Consider the following 24,407-nt stretch of genomic DNA (forward strand, 5'->3'; position numbering starts at 1 on the left):
GAGATGGTGCAGCTGGGACATGAACCAGTGCCCACCTTGGATGCCAGTGCTTGGAGCTGGCTTGTTAAACCAATTGTGCCATTGCACTAGCCCTGGTAATGTATTTTAAGTGACATATTAAGACTTCAATAAAAACCTTTAATTGTGTTAAAACATTTGACTATGGTACAAGGTGAGGACTTTAGCCACTAGGCTACTGCACTGGGCCCCATAATCAAATGCAGTAGCCTAGAGGCTAAAATCCTTGCATGTGCCAGGATCCCATATGGGTGCCAGTTCTAATCCTGGGGGCCCCACTTCTCATCCAGCTCCCTGCTTGTGGCCTGGGAAGTCAGTTGAGGATGGCCCAAAATCTTGGGACCCTGCACCCATGTGGGAGACCAGGAAGAAGCTCCTGGCTCCTGGCTTTGCATCAGCTCAGTACCAGTCATTGCAGCCATTTGGGGATGGGGAGTGAACCAGTGGATGGAAGAATATCTCTCACTCTCTTTCTATGTGTACATCTTTCTTTCCAATAAAAATATATAAATCTTTAAGAAACTGTGTCTTGGGGCCCAGCAGCGTGGCCTAGCGGCTAAAGTCCTCACCTTGAAAGCCCTGGGATCCCATATGGGCGCCGGTTCTAATCCCAGCAGCTCCACTCCCATCCAGCTCCCTGCTTGGGGCCTGGGAAAGCAGCTGAGGACAGACCAAAGCATTGGGATACTGCACCTGCGTGGGAGACCCGGTAGAGGTTCCAGGTTCCTGGCTTCGGATCGGTGTGCATCGGCCCGTTGCGGCTCACTTGGGGAGTGAATCATCGGCCGGAAGATCTTCCTCTCTGTCTCGGCTCCTCTCTGTATATCTGGCAAACTGTGTCTTATTTTGGCTAGTATGCTCTTAATTTTCCATGTATTTATAGTAACCACATTTGTCATGTCTATTTTTTATTTGAAAGGCAGAGTGCTAGAGATGAAAACGAGATCTCCCATCTGCTGGTTCACTCCCCTAATGCCAGCAACGGCCAGGGCTGCAGCAGGCTGAAGCCAGGAGCCAGGACTTTCAGTCTCCCCCCTGGGTGCCAGGGACTTGAGTCGTTGAGCCCTCGGGGAATACATTAGCAGGAAGCTGAGTCCCCAGGAAGCAGAGGCAGAATTTGAACCCAGAATTAAAGGTCCCAAGTGGGGGCTTCGCCAGCTCCCATGATTGTCACGTTAAAAACATCAGTGAGGAAATAATGTGCTAAGGGGAGGAGTGGGACGGGTCACAGCGAGAACAGGGAGAAGGTACTTCAGTCTCAAGGCCACGCAGGTAAAGAGCAGGGCGCCAGCAGCTCAACGTGACAGGTGCCTGCCCTGGAAAAACAAAAGTTACTCCCACGTCGCGGCCACGTGAAAATAGCCCTCAACACAAGCACAGTGCCTCACGCTTTAGAGTAAACGCCCCAGAAGTCCCCATTTTAAACTTTTGGCATGCAGTTCGCATTTTTGGAGAACATGATTTTTGCCACACAAAACCTATCAGCAGGCCGGAAACAGCCTTCAAGTTTTCAACCCCTGGAATGAGAGCCCTGAGGGCTTAGCTGCCGAGCCGGAGGGCCGAGGCGAATCTGAATTTGAGGCAGCCTCAAAGCTACCTCGCCGGGCAGGATGAGATCTGGCACCTGTGGAGTGTGATGCTCAAGTGAGACAGCCAGGGGCCCATTCACACAGGGAGGGGTACCTAGTACAATCTCGCTCAGCTCCTTATTTACTTTCTCAGCCACGTTCCGGCGCTGCTTAAAGTGCTGGGCAAGTTTGCGGCTTCCCAGCGGGCCGTTTAAAAACGGAGATTGTTAGCCAGCCCTTTGAAATCGACCCTACTGGGATGCAAGGAGTTAAGAGGAAGTGGCCTATATTAGGGTCTCGCTTGTGCGAGAAGTCCAGGACCGCAGAGTACCGAGGATGCTTCTAAAAGCCATGACTCTGAGCCGCTAGCACAGTTGGCCTACCTAGGGCCCGTGGGATTCTCGAGCGGCTGCACCGCGGAGTCCAGGACGCGGCCCTAACATCCCACGATTCCGCCGGACCCAGGCTGTGGCCGAGCCCACCCACGGCAACTCCGGGGCTCTTAGAAGCAATCCAAGGCACCCAGGTGAGACGAGTCCTCCCGGCGCCAGCTCGTCAAGCTCGTCAGCAGCTCAGGCTGAGGAGCTGCCGTCGGGGAGTCCCGTCCCGAAAGTGATGCTGGAGGGAGCGGCAGAGCCGAGAGTCGGCTCTCATCCCGGGTCGGGACTCCACGCCGGTGGGGACCGCGGCGCGCGCGTCTCCGCCGCGTGCGGGAGCGCGGGGCCCGCCCGGGAGCGCGCGGACCCGGCCGCAGAAAGTTGCCGCTCGCGCCGCCGCCCGCGCGCTCCGGGCGCCCCCTCCCACCCGAGCGCCACGTGCCGCGCGCCCCCCGCTCCCAGGCCGCGGCGGGACGCCCCCGCCCCCACCGCGGCGTGCAGTGCGCAGGCGCCTCGCCGCGGGTCCCGGCGGCGGGAGCGGGAGGTGGGAGGCGGCGGGAGCGGCTTCAAGCCTCGGCTGGAGACTGAGGCGAAGGCGGCGGCCGCGAAGGAGGTGGAGGAGCAGCGAGGGTGGCGGCGACGGCGATGGAGACGCGGGGCACATGAGGCGGCTGCCGGCGGGACGGGCCGAGGCCCGGCGGAGGAGGCGGCTCCGGGGAAACTCGCCGCCCGGTGAGGGGCGACCGCAGGGCCGGCTGAGGAGAAGCGGGACCGGGGCGGGGTCCCCGGGGCTGGGGAGGCGACGGGAGAACTCGTGGGGGAGCCCGCAGAGGGACCGAGGAGCGCGGGGGTCCGGGGTGGAGCGCGGCCAAGACGGGGAGGAGAGCTGGAAGGGCACAGCGGAAGGCTTCCCGCCGAGCCTTGGAGGGGCGTCGCCGCCCGCGTCCCGCCTCGCCCCCCGGCGCGCCCTCCCTCTTTGTCCGCAGGCGCGCGGTTCCCAAATTGGGAGGGAAACGGCTCGGGGCGCGGCTCCGGCGGCGCGCACTGGGGCGGCGCTCATAGCCAACTCCGGGCGGTTAGGGGCGCTGGGCCGCCCCTCGCCGCCCGGGCGCTTCGCGGGCGAGTCTTTGTCTGCCCGGCCTCGGCCCCTGCCGTCTCCGTGCGCGCCGGTCCGTTCGACGCCTTTTCTCCATCACCTCCCCGCCCGGACTCCCGCCGCCTTGGAGGTGTCCGAAGGGAGCGAGTTGGCGGGCTGGCGCGGGGAAAGCGGGGGGCCGGAGGGAGGGCTGGGCTCGGCGCCTCAGGCTGGACACGCTTTCTTCACTTAGAAGGACTCCCCCCCCCCCACTTGGTAAAACTTTGGGGGACTGTTGCGTTGTGTTTCCCAGAGGCTCCAGATTCGAAATTCAGAAAAGGCGCTAACGCGGTGATTGCGGGCGGTTGTGCCGGCGGCTGCACTGGGTGCTTAGAATTGAAGATTTTCGGCCGTGTGTGGTCGAGAGTTGTGGGTGTTGTGGGGCGCTTTTTGTCGATTTTTTGAGAGTTTTGATTGGGATTCCTTTTCCTGGGCTAGCGCGCGTGTGTGCGATTTTTAAAAAATCGTTTGGAGGAATCTTTGTTCATTGAGAACTGGCAGTGATGCAGACTTGAGCTATGTTTTGTCAGTATCGACAGCTAATCGAATTAGGCAAGTTAGAATCAGTTCCAGATCGTGTTACCTCGCGTGTCTGTAAGTCTGGAATTGTTAGGATAGGGTTGTGTCCGCGTCGGAGTAGATTTGAGAAAGCATCATAAAAACTGCACACGTGAAAGAACTGTTTGTTTCCTGCTTTGCTCGCCAGGACATTTGTATCTGTAGAAAGAAAGGATAAATAATTACGGGGTCAAAATGTTAGCAACCCTGTAAAAGGAACAGGGGTATTAGAAGATTGAAATCCGCCCAATTAAAAAACGAAAACAATTCTAGTTAGTGCTCATGACCACAAAATAAGTACAAGAATTGTGGTTAACTTTGCTCATTTTGCTTTTGAGTTTGTATGTATTTTGCAATTGCTTTGGCTTTCGTAAGTGCCATAGAGTGGCAGAGTTACAGAAACACGAGCGAAATTCCGTGGGGTAAAAGTTAAAAGTCTCTGCTAACCAGATTTGCCTTGGCGCGGCTGCTGGGGCCAGACCTTTGGAAGGGCTTGGGCGCTGTAGAGCTCTGCCGGTATCGGCCGTGATTCGTCACAGCTGGGTGTTATGAAGCTAGTTGTCCCGAACCATCCTGCATTTTCCAAGGCATTTTAAACAGCGCTTCTCACTTTTTAAATGATAGGAATTCAAAAGCTGGTTTTCTACCACTATCTGGCTCTGAAGAACCTTAATTCTCTTTCAAAAACAAAGGAGCCAGCCATGCTCTGTCTGCTCAGTTCGTGAAGGCGAAATTCAGTTCTGGCCTTTAATCCAGGGAATTTCTATCATAAGCAAATAACTAGTGTTTATCCGCTTTTTCTTTTTTTTTTTTCGTTAAGATTTATTTTGTTTGCATAAGGCAGAGTTACGGAGAGGAGAGCCAGGAGGCCCTTGTATCCTCTGGCTCCCTCCCTATGTGGCTGTGCTGGCTGGAGCTCCACCCAGGTCTCCCACGTGGGTGTCAGGTGCTGCTCTCCGCGGTTGCATTAGCAGGGAGCTCAGTCAGAGGTGGAGCAGCTGGGACTTGAACCAGGGCCCATGCAAGATGCTGGCATTGCAGGGAGCAGCTTCGCCTGAGGAGCAGCAGTACTAGCCCCTGTGCTGAAGGATTTCTGATGATTTTTTTTTAATCTATTGGAAGCTTCATTGTGTGGAATTCTGGCAACACAGGCAATGGTTTAACCCACTATGCCACAGTACTGCCTTTCCCCTTGCAAAGCAATCTGGACAGTTAAGTGTAACTGGGGATATGATTACTTTTGAACTCATGCTTGTGATATGTGTGGCCCCTGTTTTAAAAATCTGATCAGACTTATTTCTTATTCATTTTTCCCCCCCTCAGATGCATTTCTTTTACTCAGCAGGGTTTTGACTCACTCCCCAAATGGTCACAGTGGCCAGAGCTGGGCTGCGTGAAGCTGACAGCTTGTGGGTGCATGGGCCCAAGAGCATGGATCATCTCTCCACTGCTGTTCAGGTCATCGTCAGGGAGCTGTATGGGAAGTGGAGCAGCCAGGATGGGAACCTGTGTGACCATGTGGTGTACAGTGCTGTAGGTGGGGGATTATCCTGGCATACCACTGAGCTGGCCGCTTTGTTACTTGAATAGATATGAGAAGATAGTTTTGATTGAAATTCAGATATAGGAAACAGTTCTGAACTTTTAGCATCTGTTAAGTGTCAATAGTCATAGTTTTTTCCTATTTTTTTTTTTAAGATTTCTTTTTGGGCCTGGTGCCATAGCCTAGTGGATAAAGTCCTTACCTTGCACACACCAGGATCCCATACGGATGCTGGTTCTTATCTTAGCTGCTCCATTTCCCTTCTTCCAGGTCTCCCACACGGGTACAAGGTCCCGAGGCTTTGAGCCGTCCTTGACTGCTTTCCCAGGCCACAAGCAGGGAGCTGGATGGGAAGTGGGGACTGCTGGGATTAGAACCGGCGCCCATATGGGATCCTGGAGCATGCAAGGCGAGGACTTTAGCTGCAAGGCTACTATGCCAGACCCCAATAAAAATAAATCTTTAAAAAAAAATTTGAAAACTAAATAAATCTTTTTAAAAAAAAAAAAAGGCTGGGAAGTGGAGCAGCCAAGACACAATCAGCACCCATATGGGATCCTGGCGCACGCAAGGCGGGGACTTTAGCCACTAGGCTACCACTCTCGGCCCAACTGTCGCTTTTCAAACATGTTACTACAGCTGTTAAATTTAGTTTGAGTGGAAGCGAGGATCTGTTAAGAGGCATTAATTAGTCTTAGTATGTCAGGGTAGCTACTTCCTGCAGCCTTCAAGCTTAAGCGGCCAGGTAGGGTAGTTCATGCTGGCAGTTTCTCAGAGCGTGCTTGGCTGGCAGCACCCATTCCTGGATAAGGGTTTGCTACTCTCTTTCAGGCCATTGCATGGTGTTGCCCTAGGGTTTTCCTGAGACTGCAAGGAGATAGTGTCTTTAGATCTTACATTATCTCTAAGAAATGAAGTGTGGTGAGAAATTCCTGAGCGAGCTGGTTATTTCAGGCTCTTGTAGTAGTTCTAGTGTTGATTCGGTGTATTTGTTTGTTTTTTTAGTCGGGTGTTTAAGCCTGGCACTGAGATGCTGAAGACAAAAAAATGAACGCGTGCTTTTTTCGGGGTGATTTTTGGCAGACTTTGAAAGCGCTTGGGGGTGTGCAGTTAGTCCAGGGTGCAGACACCTTGTTGCACACATGCCTGGGTTGTCATCTGGTCCTGTGACTTCAGCTTCCTGTTGTGTGCACCTTTGGAGGCCAAAGCGGTAACTCCCGCAGCCGGGTCTCTGCCACTCAGGCAGGTGGGAGACAAAGCTGGCGTTTGGGAGAGTCGACCAGCACATGGGTTAGGATGTGTCTCAGTATCTCCCTGCCTGTCAGATCTTTTTGAAAAGGTCTTAACAATTGGAAAGTATTCCAAGTCTGAAGCTAAAGAAATCTGTAGGGATTCTTGAGTCAAGTATGACGTTTTTGCTCAGCCGAAAGTGAATAAATTTTATACACCCTACGTTTTAAAAAAAGATGTGTCTTTTTACTCGAACACAATGACAGGGTGACGTTCAGAGAGTTCCATGTGCTGGTTCACTCTCCAGGTGCCCACCATAGGGCGGGGTGGGCCAAGCCAAGCCAGGAACCAGGAGGTCACCCTAGTCTCCCCTGTAGGGAACAGATGCCCAAGGATCTGGGCCATCATTTGCTAGGCTAGGGTTGGCATTGTGGCACAGATGAAGCTGCTTGTCATGCCAGCATCCCGTAGTGGAGTGCTGCTTTGAGGCGAAGCTGATCCAGCACCTGCTAATCCATTTGAGAAGACAGTGGAAGGTGGCCCAAGTACATGGGCTACTGCAGTCCATGTGCAAGACCGGAGGACACTCCTGACCCTTGGCTTCAGCCAGTCCCACACCTGGCTGACATGGCTATTGGGGGAGTAACCCAGCAGATGGAAGAGCTCGCTCTTTTTTTTAAAGATTTATTTATTTATTTAGAATTTATTTATTTTTATTGTAAAGATGGACATACAGAGAGGAAGAGAGAGAGGAAGATCTTCTGTCCGATGGTTCACTTCCCAAGTGGCCGCAATGGCTGGAGCTGAGCCAATCCGAAGTGAGGAGCCAGGAGTCAGGAGCTTCTGCCGGTTCTCCCACAAAGTTTCAGGGTCCCAAAGCTTTGGGCTGTTCTCGGCTGCTTTCCCAGGCCACAGACAGGGAGCTGGATGGGATGCAGGATTGTCAGGATTAGAACCTGGGCCCATATGGGATCCCGACACGTTCAGGGTGAGGACTTTAGCTGCTAGGCTAAAGTACTGGGCCCAGAAGAGCTAGAGGGCTCAGAGCGATGGCCAAGTGGCTAAAGTTCTCCCATCCAACTCCCTGCCTGTGGCCTGGGAAAGCAGTCAAGGACGGTCCAAAGCCTTGGGTTCCTGCACCGATGTGGAAGACCTGGAACAAGTTTCTGGCTGCTGGCTTTGGATCGGCTTAGCACTGGCCGTTTCACTCACTTGGAGAGTGAATCATTGGACGGAGGATCTTCCTCTCTGTGTCTCCTCCTCTATGTATATCTGACTTTGCAATAAAAATAAATAAATCTTTAAAAAAAAAGGAATGCAAGAGGGAAATAAATGAAATTCGTGATTACCTCTGCAAAGGAAGCCTATGATGGAGCTAGGAAGAGGAATGCCAGACAGGATGAAGACTTCAACTGTAAGGCATCTGTCTTATTTTCTAAACTGCAAGGTGGATACACAAACATTTATTGTAATATACATTATTTTTAAATTTTTTTTAAAGACTTATTTTTATTTGAAAGGCAAAGTCAGAGAGAGAGAGGCAGCAAAAAGAGGAGCTCTTATATCTGCTGGTTCACTTCCCAAATGGACCCAACGGCTGGAGCGGAGCTGATCTGAAGCCAGGAGCTCCTTCCAGGTCTCCCTCCTGGGTGCTGGGCACAGTGACCTGGGCCATCCTCTGCCGCTCTTCCAGGAGAGACCTGGATTGGAAGTGGAGCAGCTGGACCACAAACCTTGGTCTAGATGGAACACTGGCGCCCCAGGTGGCTTAGCCTATTAAGCCACAACATCAACCCCTATTTGTATTTTAAGTTTCTCATTATCACATTTTCTCTTTTTCAGTAAAAGACCAATTAGCTACAACTATGACCATGTCAGGAAGGAGTAGCCCGAGACAGGATAGGGAAGAGACGCAGAGGTGAGGCATTTTAACAGAAGGACTCAGTAAAATTGTTGGTGGGCCATATAACGAAAGGTCTAGCTTTGAGACAAAGAGCAGAGCGCAGTTTAGACAACTTCACTCAAGTTCGCCTGTGTGTGTTCTCAGGAGTTACTGAGCAGTGGGTGCAGGTGGAAGAACAGGACACAGCAGCCATCTGGCTGGGAGTTCCAACTGAGGCAACCCCCACTGGACCACCTGGCCCCACACCCAGTCCCTGGTTATGGCTCAAGCACTTACGTTCCGTTAGACCTGAGTTCCCGATGACCAGTTCAACGCTAGCCTCCGTGCTAAGCCCAGTTCAGGCCCAGCACTGGCCTTTGCAGGCCAACAGCAGACAGGAGCACTCTCTGCCTTTGAAACTCAAAAACCCAAAACACAGAAAGGAGTCTGGTGATGGTTCAACCCTGTACACATGTATTCAATACTGAAAAAAAACCCATCAGTTGTTCACGCACACAAGCAGGTATGCAGGCAGGTGCTGTGCGGACCACCTGCATCCTGCGGTCCCAGCTCCTGCCAGCCATGTGGAAGATCAGGCTGTGTTCCCTGCTCCTGGCCACTGCTGGCATTTGTGAGTAAAGCAACCGCTGCAGGAGTACGCTCTCCTGTGGTACACACATACACAGTGATTCAGACTACAGTTAAAATATTCAAAAATATATATGGTAACTTTAGTCACAGAAAGTACAATGAGAGTAAGAAAAGATACAGTAGAAAAAGACAGCTAGTGGGCGCTCTGAAGAAACAGAGGAGGGAAATCGGAACCTAAAAGAGAGCAGAGTATTTCTGGAAGAAAAATTCTGAATCCAAATAAAAATTGACTCTTCTGGATAACCAGGGATCCCAGGACCAGGGAGGAGCCTAACAGAAGGCAGCTCTGCTGCAGCCTGAGTGAAAAGGAATACTACGGCTCAGTGGGGCAACAGCGCGGTCAGACACAACGCACAGCTCCCGAGACGTACGTGAAAACAATCTTTGTTGAACAGCCTGGGAGCTGAATGCAGCTCAGAAGAGGGGGTGGGAGCAGGTGCTATGACGTATTAGCCAGTTCAAGTCCTGCACTTCAGACCTAGCTGCTGCTGCTTTTGTTTTTTTAAAAAGATGTTTATTTTATTTTTATTGCAAAGTCAGATATACAGAGAGGAGGAGAGACAGAGAGGAAGATCTTCCATCCAATGATTCACTCCCCAAGTGACCCCAACGGCCGGTGCTGCGCCAATCTAAAGCCAGGAGCCAGGAGCTCTTCCAGGTCTCCCACAGGGTGCAGGGTCCCAAGGCTTTGGGCCATCCTCAACTGCTTTCCCAGGCCACAAGCAGGGAGCTAGATGGGAAGTGGAGCTGCTGGGATTAGAACCTGTGTCCATATGGGATCCCAGCACATTCAAGGCGAGGACTTTAGCCGTTAGGCCACCGTGCTGTTCGCCCTTGCATTCTTAATATTTTCCCCTCTTGCATCTCAATATTTTTAATACGTATGTGTAGGACCTGAGCAATATACCCTCATGTATGCTTTTCACAGTAATTGGAATTATCTTTCTGTTTTTACATCACTTTTCAGAAATCTTGTGTTGTTTACCTTTAAAGCCCAGAATCTCATCTAACAGTGTGATGTGGCCCTGCTCACTTCTCCAGAGTTGCTTCTTTGTGTGTTCTTTCTTGCGTTGTATGGTTTGAGTGTACTGATCTCTTATTTTTTCTATTTCTGGAAAGTTCACGGCTCACCCAAGGGCCCTTGCACAGGCTGCATCTAATTCCGCTGCCTGGGAGGCAGCTCCGTGCTCTGCAGAGCCGCCCTTCTGATCCTCCCAGAGGAGGACACTACGAGGCACCTTGCACTTCCCTCTCACAGTGTTAGTACAGTTTTCTTTTGGCATTTGAAGGTTGCCTGCTTCACCATTTCACTGTTATAAATTCCACAAAGTCAAGAGTAACATACGTCTGTCTTGCATAGTCTGGCATCTAGCTCATAGTCCATTTGTATATTCAGTTATCCATTTATGAATTTAATTCTTTATTTGCAGTTCCTACCAGCTGTGACTGGATCAATCCTCATTTTAATAGTTAAAATATACAATGGTCACCTAAGTGTGAGATGCACAGTATTGGTTGAGTCTCTGCTGGGTGTAGGCAAACTGTTGAAATAAAGAAATTGAGGTGAAATTTTTTTTTCTTAGACACACTGTATCTATTTCTGATAATTGGTTTTCTTTCCATTTGTTGGGCCAAGGAACATGATGTCCCAAGAAACAAACTTTTTTAAAAGATTCATTTTTTATTTTTAAAAAAGGGTTGAGTTTGGGTCCGGTAAGGTAGCCTAATGGCTAAAAAGTCCTCACTCTGCATGCACCAGGATCCCATATAGTGCCTGTTCACGTCCTGGCTGCTTCACTTCCCTTTCAGCTCCCTGTTTGTGGCCTGGGAAAGCAGTCAAGGACAACCCTAGGCCTTGGGACCCTGCACCCACATGGGAGAACCAGAGGAAGCTCCTAGCTTCAGGTTGGCTCAGTGCTGTCCTTTGCGGCCACTTGGGAAGTGAACCAGTGGATGGAAGATCTTTCTGTATCTTTCCTCTGTATATCTGACTTTCAATAAAAGCAAAAAAAAAAAAAAGGAAGAAAAAGGCTGGATCAGAAGTGGAGCAGCCAAAACACAAGTCAGTACCCATATGGGGGTGCTGGTACCACAGGGGGGCAATTAGCGTGCTATGCCACCATGCTGGCCCCAGATTTATTTATTTTTATTTGAAAGGTGGAGTTACAGAGAGAGAAAGGGAATCAGAGAGAGATCTTCCATCTGCTAATTTTATTCCCCAAAGGAACACAATGGCTGGAACGGAGCCATTTTGGAGCCAGGTGACAGGAGCCTCTTCTGGGTCTCCCTATCTTGTGGGCCATCTGCTGCAGCCCCAGACCATTAGCAGGGAGCTGGATTGGAAGTAGAGCAGCCAGGACTTGAACTGGGGCTCATATGGGATAATGGCCCTGCAGGCAGAGACATTAAGCTGCTGTGCCACAGATCTGGCCCCCAGAAAGACTCTTACTCTTTGAGGCTGAAGCTGAGCTTTGTACTGAAGTGTTTCACTTTATTGACTTTTGGGGAAAAAAAATATTTATTGTTTTAAAAATTTAACTAATTTTCTTTGGAAAGGCAGATCTACAGAGAGAAGGAGAGACAAAGATCCTCTATCCACTGGCTCAATCCAGAGCGGAGCCGATCTGAAGCCACGAGCTCCCTCTGGATCTCCCATGTGGGTTCATGGTCTCAAGACCTCAGGCCACCCTCCACTGTCCTCCTGGGACAAGAGCTGGCACCACATGGGATCCCAGCAGATGCAAGGCGAGGATTTAGTCACTAGGCTATTGTGCCAGTCCTGATTTACTTTTTTAAAATTGCAGTTTTTAAGATGTTGATAACTTGCTTTATAACATTTAATTACTTTTATCTTTTAGTTTGAGAAATTGAGAACTACCATCCTCTGGTTTACTTCTCAAACGCCTATCATGAGTGGGGCTGGGCTGAAGCCAAAGCTCACAGCCACAAACTGAGTCCACATCTGTCACGTGGACGGAAAGAACTCGGCTACCTGAACGTCATGCCACCTCCCCGGATCTGCCCCAGCAGGAAGCCGACACTGGGAGCCAGAGCTGAGATTCGAACCCCAGTCCTCTGATGTTCTGTCCTTGCAAGTTACCTTCTTGAGCCAATAGTGTGATCTTTGGTGCAAAATCCTCAAAGTGTGAAAGGATCTGTAGTGACAAGAGAGTTGATTTTCATTGTCTTCTCACAAAGCTGATACGGTTTTCTCACAGGAATTACTGTTTTCAGATCTGTGTGGTATTCCTTGTTTTTCAGTTCTTCTCGTCCCCAGCATATGAATAGTGGTCTACTACACATCCTGTTTTAGAGCCTGCTTTTTAACCTTTTTTTTTAAAAACTGAATCGCCACAAGATAGCACACACCTATTCAGTAGTTTTCTCCCTGAATGTCCCAAGAACTCAGTCCAGGTCTCATACACACGGCTTGAGCCATCATTGCCTTCTAAGATGTGTTACCAGGCAGTTCACCTTGGAAATAGGCACTGCAGTATGATATGCAGGTGTTTGAAACCAATTTTTTTTAAAGATTTACTTATTTTTATTGGAAAGGCAGATTTACAGAAAGAAGGAGAGACAGATCTGCCTGCTGATTCACTCCCCAAGTGGCTGCAATGGCCAGAGCTGAGCAGATCTGAAGCCAGGAGCCTCCTCTGGGTCTCTACACGGGTGCAGGGTCCCAAGACTTTGGGCTGTCTCTGACTGCTTTCCCAGGCCACAAGCAGGGAGCTGGAAGAGAAGCGGAGCTGCCGGGATATGAACTGGGACCCATATGGGATCCTGGCACATGCAAGGCAAGGACTTCAGACACTAGGCTACTGCACCAGGGCCTATGACTAGTGTCTTAAATGCTGTACTGAACATTTACCTCAGCTTAGATTTTTTTTACTGATTTAAAAAAAAGTTTTTTGTTTGAGAAACACAGGAGAGATCTGTGGGTTCACTTTCCAAATGTCTGGAACAGCCAGAGCTGTGACAGACCAAAGCCAGAGCCTGAAACTCCACCCAGGCTTCCCACATGGTGGCAAGCATTCAGGCCGACACCTGCTGCTTCCAGGATGCATGGTAGCAAGAAGCTGGGACTTGAGTAGGAGATGCAGGCTTCCAGAGCAGCAGCCTAGTCCTCGGGACTGTGACACCTGCCTCTTGCCATACATCATATTTTGTTTCCAGTCAGTATAAATGGGGCTGCCTCATTTTCCTTTTTGTTTAAGATTTTATTTACGAGAGAAGAGATTTTCTACCTATGTATCCACTCCCCAAATGCCCACAACAGCCAGTGCGGGGCCAGGCTGAGTCCAGGAGCCAGGAATTCAATCCAGGTCTCTCTTATGAGTGGCAGGGACCCGAGTACTTGAGCCAGCACTTGAACTCAGTATCTCCAGTAGGAGATGAGCATCCCAAGTGGCGTCTTCCCTTTTGCACCAAAATGCCTGCCTTTTCATTCTTGTTGATTACTAGCTCCACAAATTTTAATCTACTTACTGACAGCTTTTTAAAGTTATTATTAAATCTATTTATTTGAAGAAATGGAGGGAGGATCTTCCATCCTCAGTTTAATCCCCAGGCACTTACAACATTTGGGGCTGCATCAGGTCAGAGCCAGGGTGCAGGAGCTTCATGTGAGGTCTCCCTTGTGATGCTTTTCCCAGGCCACTAGCATCAAGTCAGCAAGAAGTGGAGCAGTCAGGACACAAACTGGTGCCCAGATGGAGTGCCCACCTCCCAGGTGGTGGCTTTACCCACCACCCTGCAGTGCCAGCCCCCCGGTAGACTCCGATTTCAAGCCAAGTCTCCACAGTGATGCAGTGGATTTTCTCGTGTGATGTTCTGTGTCTCTTTGAGCGTATTTGTTGGATAAACATTGAGAATTGGAATTGTTGTATCAAACGAGGTGATAGGATTAGATTGCCTTAGTAGCTAAGATGCCTCTTAGAGGATACTTCATCCCATATTGGAGTGCCTGGGGTCAAGTGCCAGGCAAGCTCCCCACCCCACCTCCCTGCTGAGATGGACGGGGGGCATCAGCAGGTAATGTTGAGTACTTGGGTCACTGCTACCTTGTAGTGACAAAGGCCCATGGCCCTGAACTGCCATCCCCTGCCTGCCAGGATGTGTTAGCAGGAAGCTAGATCAGAAGCAGATGTGGGGCTTGAACTGGTACTTCAGTGTGGGATGGGGAACCCAAGTCATGCTTAATCTGTGCCAGAAACCCGCCACTAAACTTAGTATTTTAATTCAGTTTTTCATGGACTATTTCAGGTAGGTATGCTCATTTTTTTTTTTAACAGATTTATTCATTTTATTACAGCCAGATATACACAGAGGAGGAGAGACAGGAAGATCTTCCGTCATGATTCACTCCCCAAGTGAGCCGCAACAGGCCGGTGTGCGCCGATCCGAAGCTGGGAACCAGGAACCTCTTCCGGGTCTCCCACGCGGGTGCAGTGTCCCAATGCATTGGGCCGTCCTCAACTGCTTTCCCAGGCCACAAGCAGGGAGCTGGATGGGAAGTAGAGCTGCCGGGATTAAAACCGGCGCCCATATGGGATCCCGGGGCTTTCAAGGCGAGGACTTTAGCTGCTAGGCCACGCCGCCGGGCCCGGTATGCTCATGTTTTTAAGTATACTTATTTAAATCTTGTACTTTCTTGTTAGGTTTTTTCTAAGTATTTTTTTGCTTACTATTTCATCATTTATTGCTATTATAAATCAAGTCTTCAGTTTCATTGTTTATATCTCACTATCAGCTTTCTCAGTAATTTTTTACAGATTCAAATAAAATTAATCACCAAAACCATATCGTATATGGCAGAAAAATGGTTACTTTTTTGTTTGTTAATTGGAAAGGCAGATTTACAGAGAGGAGAGACAGAGAAAGATCTTCTATCTGCTGGTTCATTCTGCAAGTGGACACAACAGCCAGAACTGAGCTGATGCAAAGCCAGGAGCCAGGAGCTTCTTTCAGGTCTCCCACACACGTGCAGGGTCCCAAGGCCTAAGGCTGTCTTTGACTGCTTTCCCAGGCCACAAGCAGGGAGCTGGATGGGAAGTGGAGCAGCTGCGGCGTGAACCGGCAGCCAGATAGGATTCTGGTGCATGCAAGGCAAGGATTTAGCCACTGAGCCAATGTGTTGGGCCAGTTATTTATTTTCTTTTTAATTTTTTAATGCTTATTACAAAGATAAGGGGATAGGGTTTGGGCTATTGGTAGGGATAAGGGAAAAGAATTTGTGTGGGAGGGAGGGAGCGAGAGAAAGGGCATACTGCTCCTTGTCACGCTGCATTAGTTCAGGGGAACAGGAAATTGTCTCATGACTTGCCTTAGGGGCCTCCATGATGGGGGAAGAATGTCTTGGGGTGTTACTTGAGTGGTAACTGGGAAAGACTGACGTAGAATGGGGGAGGTGCGACCTCTGGCTTGTGGCCCTAAGCTGGCTGAGTAGTTGTCCTGAATCTGACCCTAATCTACCTAATTGTTGTTGCTGGACACTGGCCGGAGGCTTTCCCTTCAATGCTGTGACTGTGTCCCTGCATCTTCTTGGCATCGTTGACTTCGCTGTGTAAGAGGTGGCTTATTCCATTTGTCCTCACAGGGGCTCTTCGTTGTTTTCTGTGTAAGTTCGTTCTGAGGCTGTTGGCCGTCCATGTCAGAGTGACCACGGGCCTACGTGCCTTCTTTAGGATTTGGAAAGTGTTGTGTTGCTCTGTTCTTTCCACCCTTTGGAGAGGTGCATGAGGGCTGCTGTTGGTTGGAGGAGCCAGCTGTCTTGTCTCAACCTGCATCTTGGTGTGCTCTTCACCCCTTTCTGGAGCCAGGAATGGAGGAAACCTGGTCTTGGACCACATGTCTGGAATGTTCTGAGATTAGGGATCCTGTCAGTCTAAGGTGCTCAGGAGATTTAGGGGGGGGGCATTCCTGGCCAGGTCACCCTACCTGGCCCTACCCAGCCCCAGGTCTCCTGCTTCCCATTGAATGCTACAGCCTGGTTCATAACCCCACCTGCCCTGTCTCCTGTACCTGTCTGTGGGTGTGTTGGTCTGATCTGGGGAGCCCCTCCACCCCTAGCAGCCCCAGTTACCCCAAGTGTCAGCTGGTACAGTGTCCCAGTCAAGGAGACCCCTTCAATTAATTTGGGCGTAGGTGTTCAATGGTTAGTCACCCGCATCCTACTTAACCCACAGTGCTACAGTGTGTGCCCTGACTTTTGTGATCTCTGTTCTAAAATAATTAGTTCCATTATGGAGGTTATATAACATTCTGCATTTTTTTTCTTTCTTTTTTCTTTTTTTTATTGACTTTTTAAAAATTAATTATTATGCATTATGTGACAGTTTCATAGGCTCTGGGAATCCCCCCACCCCTCCCCATGATTCTGCATTTATTTATGCTAAAGTACTACCTGTGGAATTACTGGTCAAGGGATATAAACATTTTTATTTTTATTTGATGTATCTAAAGAACATAATGACAGAGAGAGATTGTCCATCTTTGATTTATTCCCAAAAGGTGGCTGCCACAGCCAGCCAGGGCTAGACGTGTCAAAGTCAGATCCTGGGACTGCTTGCGTGTCTCCTGCTTGAGGATCAGGGGGTCAATACTTGGGCTTTCCCCACCATGTTATAGGGACCTGGAACAGAAACAGAGCAACCAGGACAACATGAGGAATGGTGGCATCAGGTGGCATGTGCCACAGCATCAACCCTGTGTGTAAACATCATAGAATTCTCAAATTTGCTGAAATGCATTTCAGAAAGGTTGAATTCACCATCAGTGTATGATGGTGTATTTTATAAAATATATATTGTAAACCTAGTCATACTGGAACTTTTATCTTTAAGATTTATTTTATTTTTATTGGAAAGTCAGATAGGAGGAGAGACAGAGAGGAAGATCTTCCGTCCCACGATTCACTCCCCAAGTGGCTGCAACAGACAGAGCTGAGCCGATCCAAAGCCAGGAGCCTGAAGCTTCTTCTGGTCTCCCACATGGGTGCAGGGTCCCAAGGCTTTGGGTTGTCCCTGACTACTTTCCCAGGCCGCAAGCAGAGAGCTGGATGGGAAGTGGGTCTGCTGGGATGCAAACCTGCGTCCATATGGAATCCTGGCGTGTGCAAGGCGAGGGCTTTAGCCACTAGTCTGCTGCACCAGGCCCTGGAACTTTTTTTTCTTGCTTTAATGGTTAATTGTGTTCATTTTCCCGGAAGGAACAATGTTTCCAACAGTTGGTTTGACCCGAGTTTGGGCTGTTTAGGATTGAGGCACCACACATTTTGCATGAAGAACAGTCCCACTCATGGTGCATGGTGAATGAATGCCTTATCCTGGGTTCCCCATCCTTCCCCAGCTGGTTCCTGAATGTTCTCACACTCAAGGAGAGAGGCCGTCTGCCAGCACAAATTGGCACTTCAGCCCACAGTAGTGTTTTATTTCCTCATTGGTTGATAGAGCCAAGATTTCAAATTGCTGTCTTTCGCAAGGTTTTATAATTTAATTTACAGCAAGTTATATTTTACTTTTCTCAAATGTTGTCCAAAGCCAGGAACTCTTTGGAAGACAAGTTGTTTGCATGTTTACAATGTGAAGATTACTGTTTGTGGTTAGCTGCCATCATGCTTTGGCTTCGACATTGTCACCAGCTACTTATTAAACATCCATTATCACTCGTGTGGAATTAACTTCCACTTAAAACGTTCCAGTTAAACAAAAGTTCATTGTAAACCCTTTAATTGATTCCTTGTCTCTGAGCATAAAATAGTCTCATTCAGGATTGTGACTCATGAGCGTGATTCTTAGTGAATTGCCTTGCTGGTGAGCTGGGATGCTAGTTCATACTCTAGAACAATGATGAGTCAACATTGAAAGTTTTCCCCTTAGTTCAACTCCAAGTTTTCTGGGATGACCATTCAGGAAATGCCTTTTTGGAAACTTGACATCTTGTTTCGGTTTAATTTTTACTGCTGTTATTCTGCTTCCTTTCCTAGAGTTCTAACTTATCTGAAATTGTCAGCTGTCTTAGGAATTTCACTGTGCCTGAGAGAGGGTTTTTTTTTCTTTTTTGTTTTGTTTTGTTTTGTTTTGTTTTGAAAGGCAAAGTTAAAGAGAAAGAAACCTTCCATCTACTGGTTCACTCCTCAGGTGCTACAACAGCTGGGTTGGGCCGGGCTGAAGCCAGGAAATTCTCCCATATTTCTCACAAGGGTGCAGGGGCCTGAGGAACTGGGCCAGGCTCCATTACTTTCCCAGGCATGTTAGCAGGGAGCTGCATCAGAAGTGGAGCCACCAGGACCTGAAGTGGCAGCTGTATGGGATGCCAGCATTTCAGGTGGCGACATAACTGCCACAACCACTGGCCCCTGCCTGAGATAATTTTCATCAAATGCTAATGAAAGATACCTTAGAAGTCATCTTGGTTAGTATTCTTATTATTTCTAAAAGAAAATATGAAAGGAGAGCATTTATTCCTGGTGTGCCTGGCTCACAGTCTTGGTGACTAGTCCTTTGCTTGCCATTGTCTCGGTTTAACAAAATTCAAGGTTAGGAATCATTTTTCTAAAAAGCTGATGTTAGCTTAGGCTACCTACTAGGGTGTTTGTTTTTGTTTTTGTAAGATTTATTTTCCATGGCCCAGTGCAGTGGCCTAGCAGTTAAAGTCCTCACCTTGAACGTGCCAGGAACCCATATGGTCGCCAGTTCTAATTCCCAGCCCCACTTCCGATTCAGCTCCCTGCCTGTGGTCTGGGAAGGCAGTCGAGGATGGCCAAAGCCTTGGGACCCTGCACCCATGTGGGAGACCTAGAGGAAGCTCCTGGCTCCTGACTTCAGATCAGCTCAGCTCTGGCCCTTCCGGTCACTTGGTAAGTGAATCATCGGATGGAAAATCCTCTCTGTGTCTCCTCCCTGTATATCTGACTTTGCAATAAAACTTAAATAAATCTTTTAAAAAAGATATTTATTTTCATTGGAAAGGCAAACTTGCAGAGAGGAGAGACAAAAAGAACTTCCATCCGTTGGCTCATTCCCCAGGTAGCCATAAGAGCCAGAGCTGAGCTGATCTGAAGTCGGGAGACCCCTCCAGGTCTCCCACATGAATGCAGGATCCCAAGGCTTTGGGCTTCGTCTGTTACTTTCTCAGACTACAAGCAGGGAGCTGGATGGGAAGTGGCCAAGACATGAACCAGTGCCCATATGAGATCCTAGTGCATGCAAGGCGAGGGTTTAGTCACTGAACTATCACGCTGGCCCATGGATTTTTGGTTTTAAAATTATTTCTATCCATTTTCATTCTACTTGAGAGCCAGAGAGCTCCCATCTGATCCCCAGAGGCCTGCAATGGCAAAAACTGGCCCAGTCCTGAGGCTAGGAGCAGAGCTGGGAGCTTATTGTGTGTCTCCCAGAGTGGCCAGGATCAACTACTTGAACCATCACCTGCTGCCTCTCAGGGTCTGCAGTAACGGGACAGAGCCAGGATTTGAAACCTGGTACTCCAGTATGAAACACAGACATCTTAACTATGAGGGCAAATGATTTCTGCTGTGTCTTATTTGAGTGAGCTTTACGAACTCATGAGGATGTGGCATTTTGTGTGTTAAGTTGCTGCTTGGGACACATACATTCTTGATAGAGTATGTGGTTTGTATCCTGGCTGTTCTACTTGTGATAACAGCTCTCTGATAATAGGCTCCCTGAAAGGCAGTGGAAGATGGCTCAAGCGCTTGGACCCCTGCCACATACATGCGAGACCTGGATTGAGCTCCTGGCCTCCGAGTCTGGCCCAGCTGTGGCTGTTGCAGACATTTGGGGAGTGAAACTGTGAATGATGGATCTCTCTCTCTCTGCCTTTTAAGTAAAAGGAAAATTTAAACAACATACAATCCTGTAGGATGTTTCTAGGAGGATGGCAGTGTGGGAAGCCCCAGGACTTTGTTACTATGCAAAAAAGGAGCTGCACTGGCAGAATCTATTGGATGTAACTGTTTTGGAACTGTGCCATCTATTGAAGGATTGCCTCATCCAGGGAAAGTGTACAAGGTTAAATGTGATTAATTTTTTGATCAATTTCTGTTCTCGGCTCAGAACAGATAGTAGCCACCTGAGTGTTCCAAAGCAGCCTACATACGGGTTATAGGAGTGAGATGGGGCGAAAGTGGCCTGTCTGCATGTACAGGAATTTGTGCTGTGATCGCCCCTGCTGCTTCCGATCTCGGAGCTGCCGACAGAGACCGGCAGCCATGGTCAGCGGTGCTGTGTCTCCTCCAGCTGCAGGAGGTTTATAGGCCTGGTGTCCCATCCTGCCCAGGCTTTGTCTCCACCCCCTCCCCCTTAGAAGTCTACATGGACTAGGGAAAGTTAGTGACCCTCGCTCATCCAGGGAAAGGCGGAGGCTCTTTGAAGACTCCTGGTTCTCCTCAGACACACCCTAAACAACAGAAGCCACCATGATAACAAGAAGCTGCAAACCCTGGGGAAGCAGGAGTCTTATTTCAAGTTACCTTATGTTTACTTTCAAATGTCCGCATTTCATCACAAACGGGAGGCATTTAAAGGAGCAGGAAGTATGGCCAGTGTTGGGGGGAAATAGCCAAATCAATAGAAACTGTCTCTGAAAAGAATCTGATGGGGCTCGGCAGCGTGGCCTGGTGGCTAAGGTCCTCGCCTTGATCCCATATGGCCGCTGGTTCTAATCCCGGCAGCTCCACTTCCTCTCTTTCTCTCCTCCTCTCAGTATATCTGACTTTGTAATAAAAATAAAATAAATCTTAAAAAAAAAAAATCTAAAATGCTCAGAGACCCCTTATAAAGGAGTGTGTGGGAGAAATCAGGGAAGTGAAGTAGGCACAGAATGGAAATAGAAACAGAAGCTGAAAAGGCTGTCTGGTGCCAGGGACTTCAGTAAGTAAAATAAAATGCTTGAAGGGGGCCAAGGCAGATAGCAGAGGGCGGAAGAACCCACCAACTTGAAGACAGGACCGTGGAGATTACCACCTGCCCCTGAAGAGGAGGAGAGTCTGAGGGAAGGGACATGGCGGGTGGTGTTGCTGACCTGGGTTCTCTGTCTTGCTGAGTGCTCAAACCTGCAGCCCAGACGAGGTTTATTGGGGTTAAGCTCGAGCTGAGGGGAGCTGGGCAGTGGAGCGCTTCCCCTGACTGGCTTTCCTGGGAGAGTGAAAGTGAGAGTGGTTTTTATCAGGTTGGGAAACGTTGTCTTCCTCTGCACCTGCCCCAGGTGTCTGCAGCCACTGTGCGGTGCCCCTACCATGAGGGTTATGCTCAGAATGATAGCTATACTCCTCTCGCCTCCCAGGAAGGTCATGCCGTTGTGCTTTTCTGGGAGTTCTTTGCCGTTAGAGTGGACAGCTTCTTGCTCTTGATGGGCTGTGAGTTGGATGGTCTCCGGTTGCTGCTGGGCAGAGGGACAGAGACCTAGTCAAGTAGGCAGGGCTGTGGTTGTTATCCAGGTCCTCTTGCTGTCTTGTCTTGATTCTCTGAAGCAGGCCAGCCTGTTGAGGGAGTTCCAGAGGTGAATGGAATAGAGAAAATAGTTGAAGAAATAATGACTGAGAAATTCTAAAATTTGATGAAAGCCATGAATTTAAACATCAAGCAGATTTTTTTAAACTCCATAGTAGATGAACTGAAAGAGACCCACACCAAGACTTATTATTGTTATTTTGGAAAGTCAGATTTACAGAGAGGAGACAAAAAGATTTTCCATCCTCTGATTCACTCAGCTAGAGCTGAGCTGATGTGATTTGAAGGCAGGAGCCAGGAGCTTACTCTGAGTCTCCCGTGAAGGTGCAGGATCCCGAGGCTTTGGGCCGTCCTGTACTGCTTTCCCAGACAGCAAGCAGGGAGCCCATGATACAAAAATTTTACAGTTTTGCTATTGACATTTTGGCTAGTGCTAATATTGGTTAGGATTTCTCCATCCCACATTCAGATAGTCGGGATACCTCCTGGCTGCTTGATTCCAACTTGCTGCTTTTGGGGACCCCTGGGGTGGGGGGCAGTGATGAGGGCTCAAGCACTTCTGAGACCCACAGGAAGGCCTGGATTGAGTTCCCAGCTCCCAGATGTTGTGTCCGAGGGGCCATGGCAGGCCTTCGGGAAATTAAAGAGTTAGAGGGAAAGACGGAGAGGTCTTCCGTCTGCCAGTTCATGCCTCAAATGGCTACAACGGCCAGGGCTTGAACCAAGTCACCAGGAGCTTTTTCGAGATCTCCCACGTGAGTTTGGAATCCCAAGTGCTTGGACCTTCCTCCATCGCTTTTCCAGGTACGTTAGCAGGGAGCTGGAGCAGAGGTGCAGCAGTCAGGGCTCGGCTAGTGCCAGTAAGGGATGTCGGCACTGAAGGAGCCAGCTTAACCCGCTATGTCACTGCGCCCACTCTGGAGGCACCTCTTTTATTTTTTAAAGAAATATTTTTATATATGTGGTATTTTTAGATTAACACTGTGGCCTATTATAGTATAGAGTTTGTAATGGAAAAAGTGAGTCAGATGAGGCAGAAAGTAAAGTATTTCCCCTTGGAGTCCCTGTGTCATAAAATGTGTTTAAACTGGAGTGGGCGATTCCAGTTCCCTTCTTTGGCTGTGGCGCGTGGCAGGAAGGTACGACTGCATCACACACCTCCCGAGGCCAGTTGTAGGGTTGTGAAGTGTGTAAATTCCCTAGGAACAGCTGGAGGGCAGCGTGTGGATGGTAACTAGATGTTCATGACAAGAATGTGTGTCTAAAACTTGTCTCTCTTTAATTTTGATTGTGATAAAATACAGAGTTCTGGGGCATTAAGTCATTCACATTATTGTACCACCATCCACCTCCAGAGCTTTTCATCTTCCTCATTGAACGACTCCCTTGCCATCACCGTCCTGGTTTCTGTCGGCTTGACCACAGCAGCTGCCCTGTCAGGGTAGACGCAGACGTCTCTGTCCTCCTGTGGCTGGCTCATATCACTCAGCACAGGTTCTTCAAGGTTCTTCCTCATTGTAGGATATTCCAGAATTTCCATCCTTAAAGGGCTGAGAAATAGTCCATGGTGCATATTTACCACATTTTGTTTGAGCATCACCTATGCCTGATGCTGTTGTGAATGTCCATGTGCGAGTGTCTGCTGTCAGGGCTGACATTGTGGCACAGTGTGTTAACTAGCCACCTGTGACGCTGGTGTGAGTGCTCATGGAGACCTTCCTGCTCCACTTCTGAATCGACTCCCTGCTCATGTGCATGGGGAGGCAGCTGAGGAAGGCCCAGGGGCTTGAGCTCCTGTCACCCACATGGGAGATGTGGACAGAGCCTAGCTGCTTTGGACATTGGAGAAGTAAACCAGTGGATGCAAGATGCCTCTACCTCTCACTCTCTTCTTCCCATCTTCTCTCTCTGTAACTCTGCCTTTTAAACGAATGTTTGTTTCTTTTATTTATTTATTGCAAAGGCAGATACACAGAGAGGAGGAGGGACAAGAGGAAGACCTTCCACCCGACGATTCACTCCCCAAGCAGCCTGATCTCCACCTGGCACAGCAGGGGCTATCTGAGGAGCAAGCCAGCAGATAATCTCTCATTCTCCCTTGCTCCTTTTTTCCCACTCACTGTCTGTCTCTCCCTAACTGCCTTTCAGATAAATTCTTTTTTAAAAGTCTTGAAATAAGTAAGATAGTTTTCATAGTAAAAATTTAATCTTTAGAAAAATCATAAGTAGGCCTTACTCTATGGCTGTGGGATACCATTTGGAATGCTTGCTTTAGAAGGGAATACGTTGGGCCCAGCCCAGTAGCCTATGGACTAAAGTCTTGCTTTCCATATATGGGGATCCCATTTGGTCACCATTTTGTGTCCTGGTGGCCCCACTTCCCATCCAGCTCCCTACACGTGGCCTGGGGAAGCAGTTGAGGATGGCTCAAAGCCTTGGGACCCTGCACCCGTGTAGGAGACCTGGAAGAGGCTCCTGGCTGCTGGTGTCAGGTCGACTCGCTTCTGGCCATTGAAGCCACTTGGGGAGTGAACCATTGAATGAAAGAGCTTTCTCTCCTCTCTGTAAATCTGACTTTCAAATATAAATAAATGGGAATATGTTTGGCTCCAAAGAAGAAGTCAATCAAATATCTCCTAGCCTATTCTTTACACCTCACTTTTTAAAATTATTATTTAAAATGTATTCCTCATCGGGGTCTCCAAGGCATCATCAAATGACTGTCTCCCATTGGTGGGTCATAATGTAGTTTGACAGCAAGGAGTGCCCCCTCCCTTTTGCCCTTTTGTGGACACAGGAGAAAAAAAAGTTTTGAAATTTGTCCCACCAACCTTCCTCCATACCTCAGCCCTCCCCATCCTAATCATAGACCCACATGGGTGTGCATTCCTCTCAACTATAGAAACATTAAAATAAAAAATATTAAAAATGTATTACTGTATTATGGAAGTATAATCAAAAACATTTTTGCC

At 48.8% G+C, this 24,407-nt stretch overlaps 1 protein-coding gene across 1 annotated transcript in view; it reads left to right on the forward strand.

The window, feature by feature from the left end:
• Positions 1-24,407, forward strand: part of LOC131482354 (uncharacterized) — a 39,840-nt gene that overhangs the window by 2,875 nt on the left and 12,558 nt on the right. Inside the window, exon 2 of the mRNA XM_058675803.1 lies at positions 2,221-2,695. Within this exon, the coding sequence (XP_058531786.1) occupies positions 2,221-2,695 (475 nt within the window). The remainder of the gene's footprint in view (positions 1-2,220; positions 2,696-24,407) is intronic.

This window comes from Ochotona princeps, chromosome 17, assembly GCF_030435755.1.
Source record: "Ochotona princeps isolate mOchPri1 chromosome 17, mOchPri1.hap1, whole genome shotgun sequence".
Classification (NCBI taxonomy): domain Eukaryota; kingdom Metazoa; phylum Chordata; class Mammalia; order Lagomorpha; family Ochotonidae; genus Ochotona; species Ochotona princeps.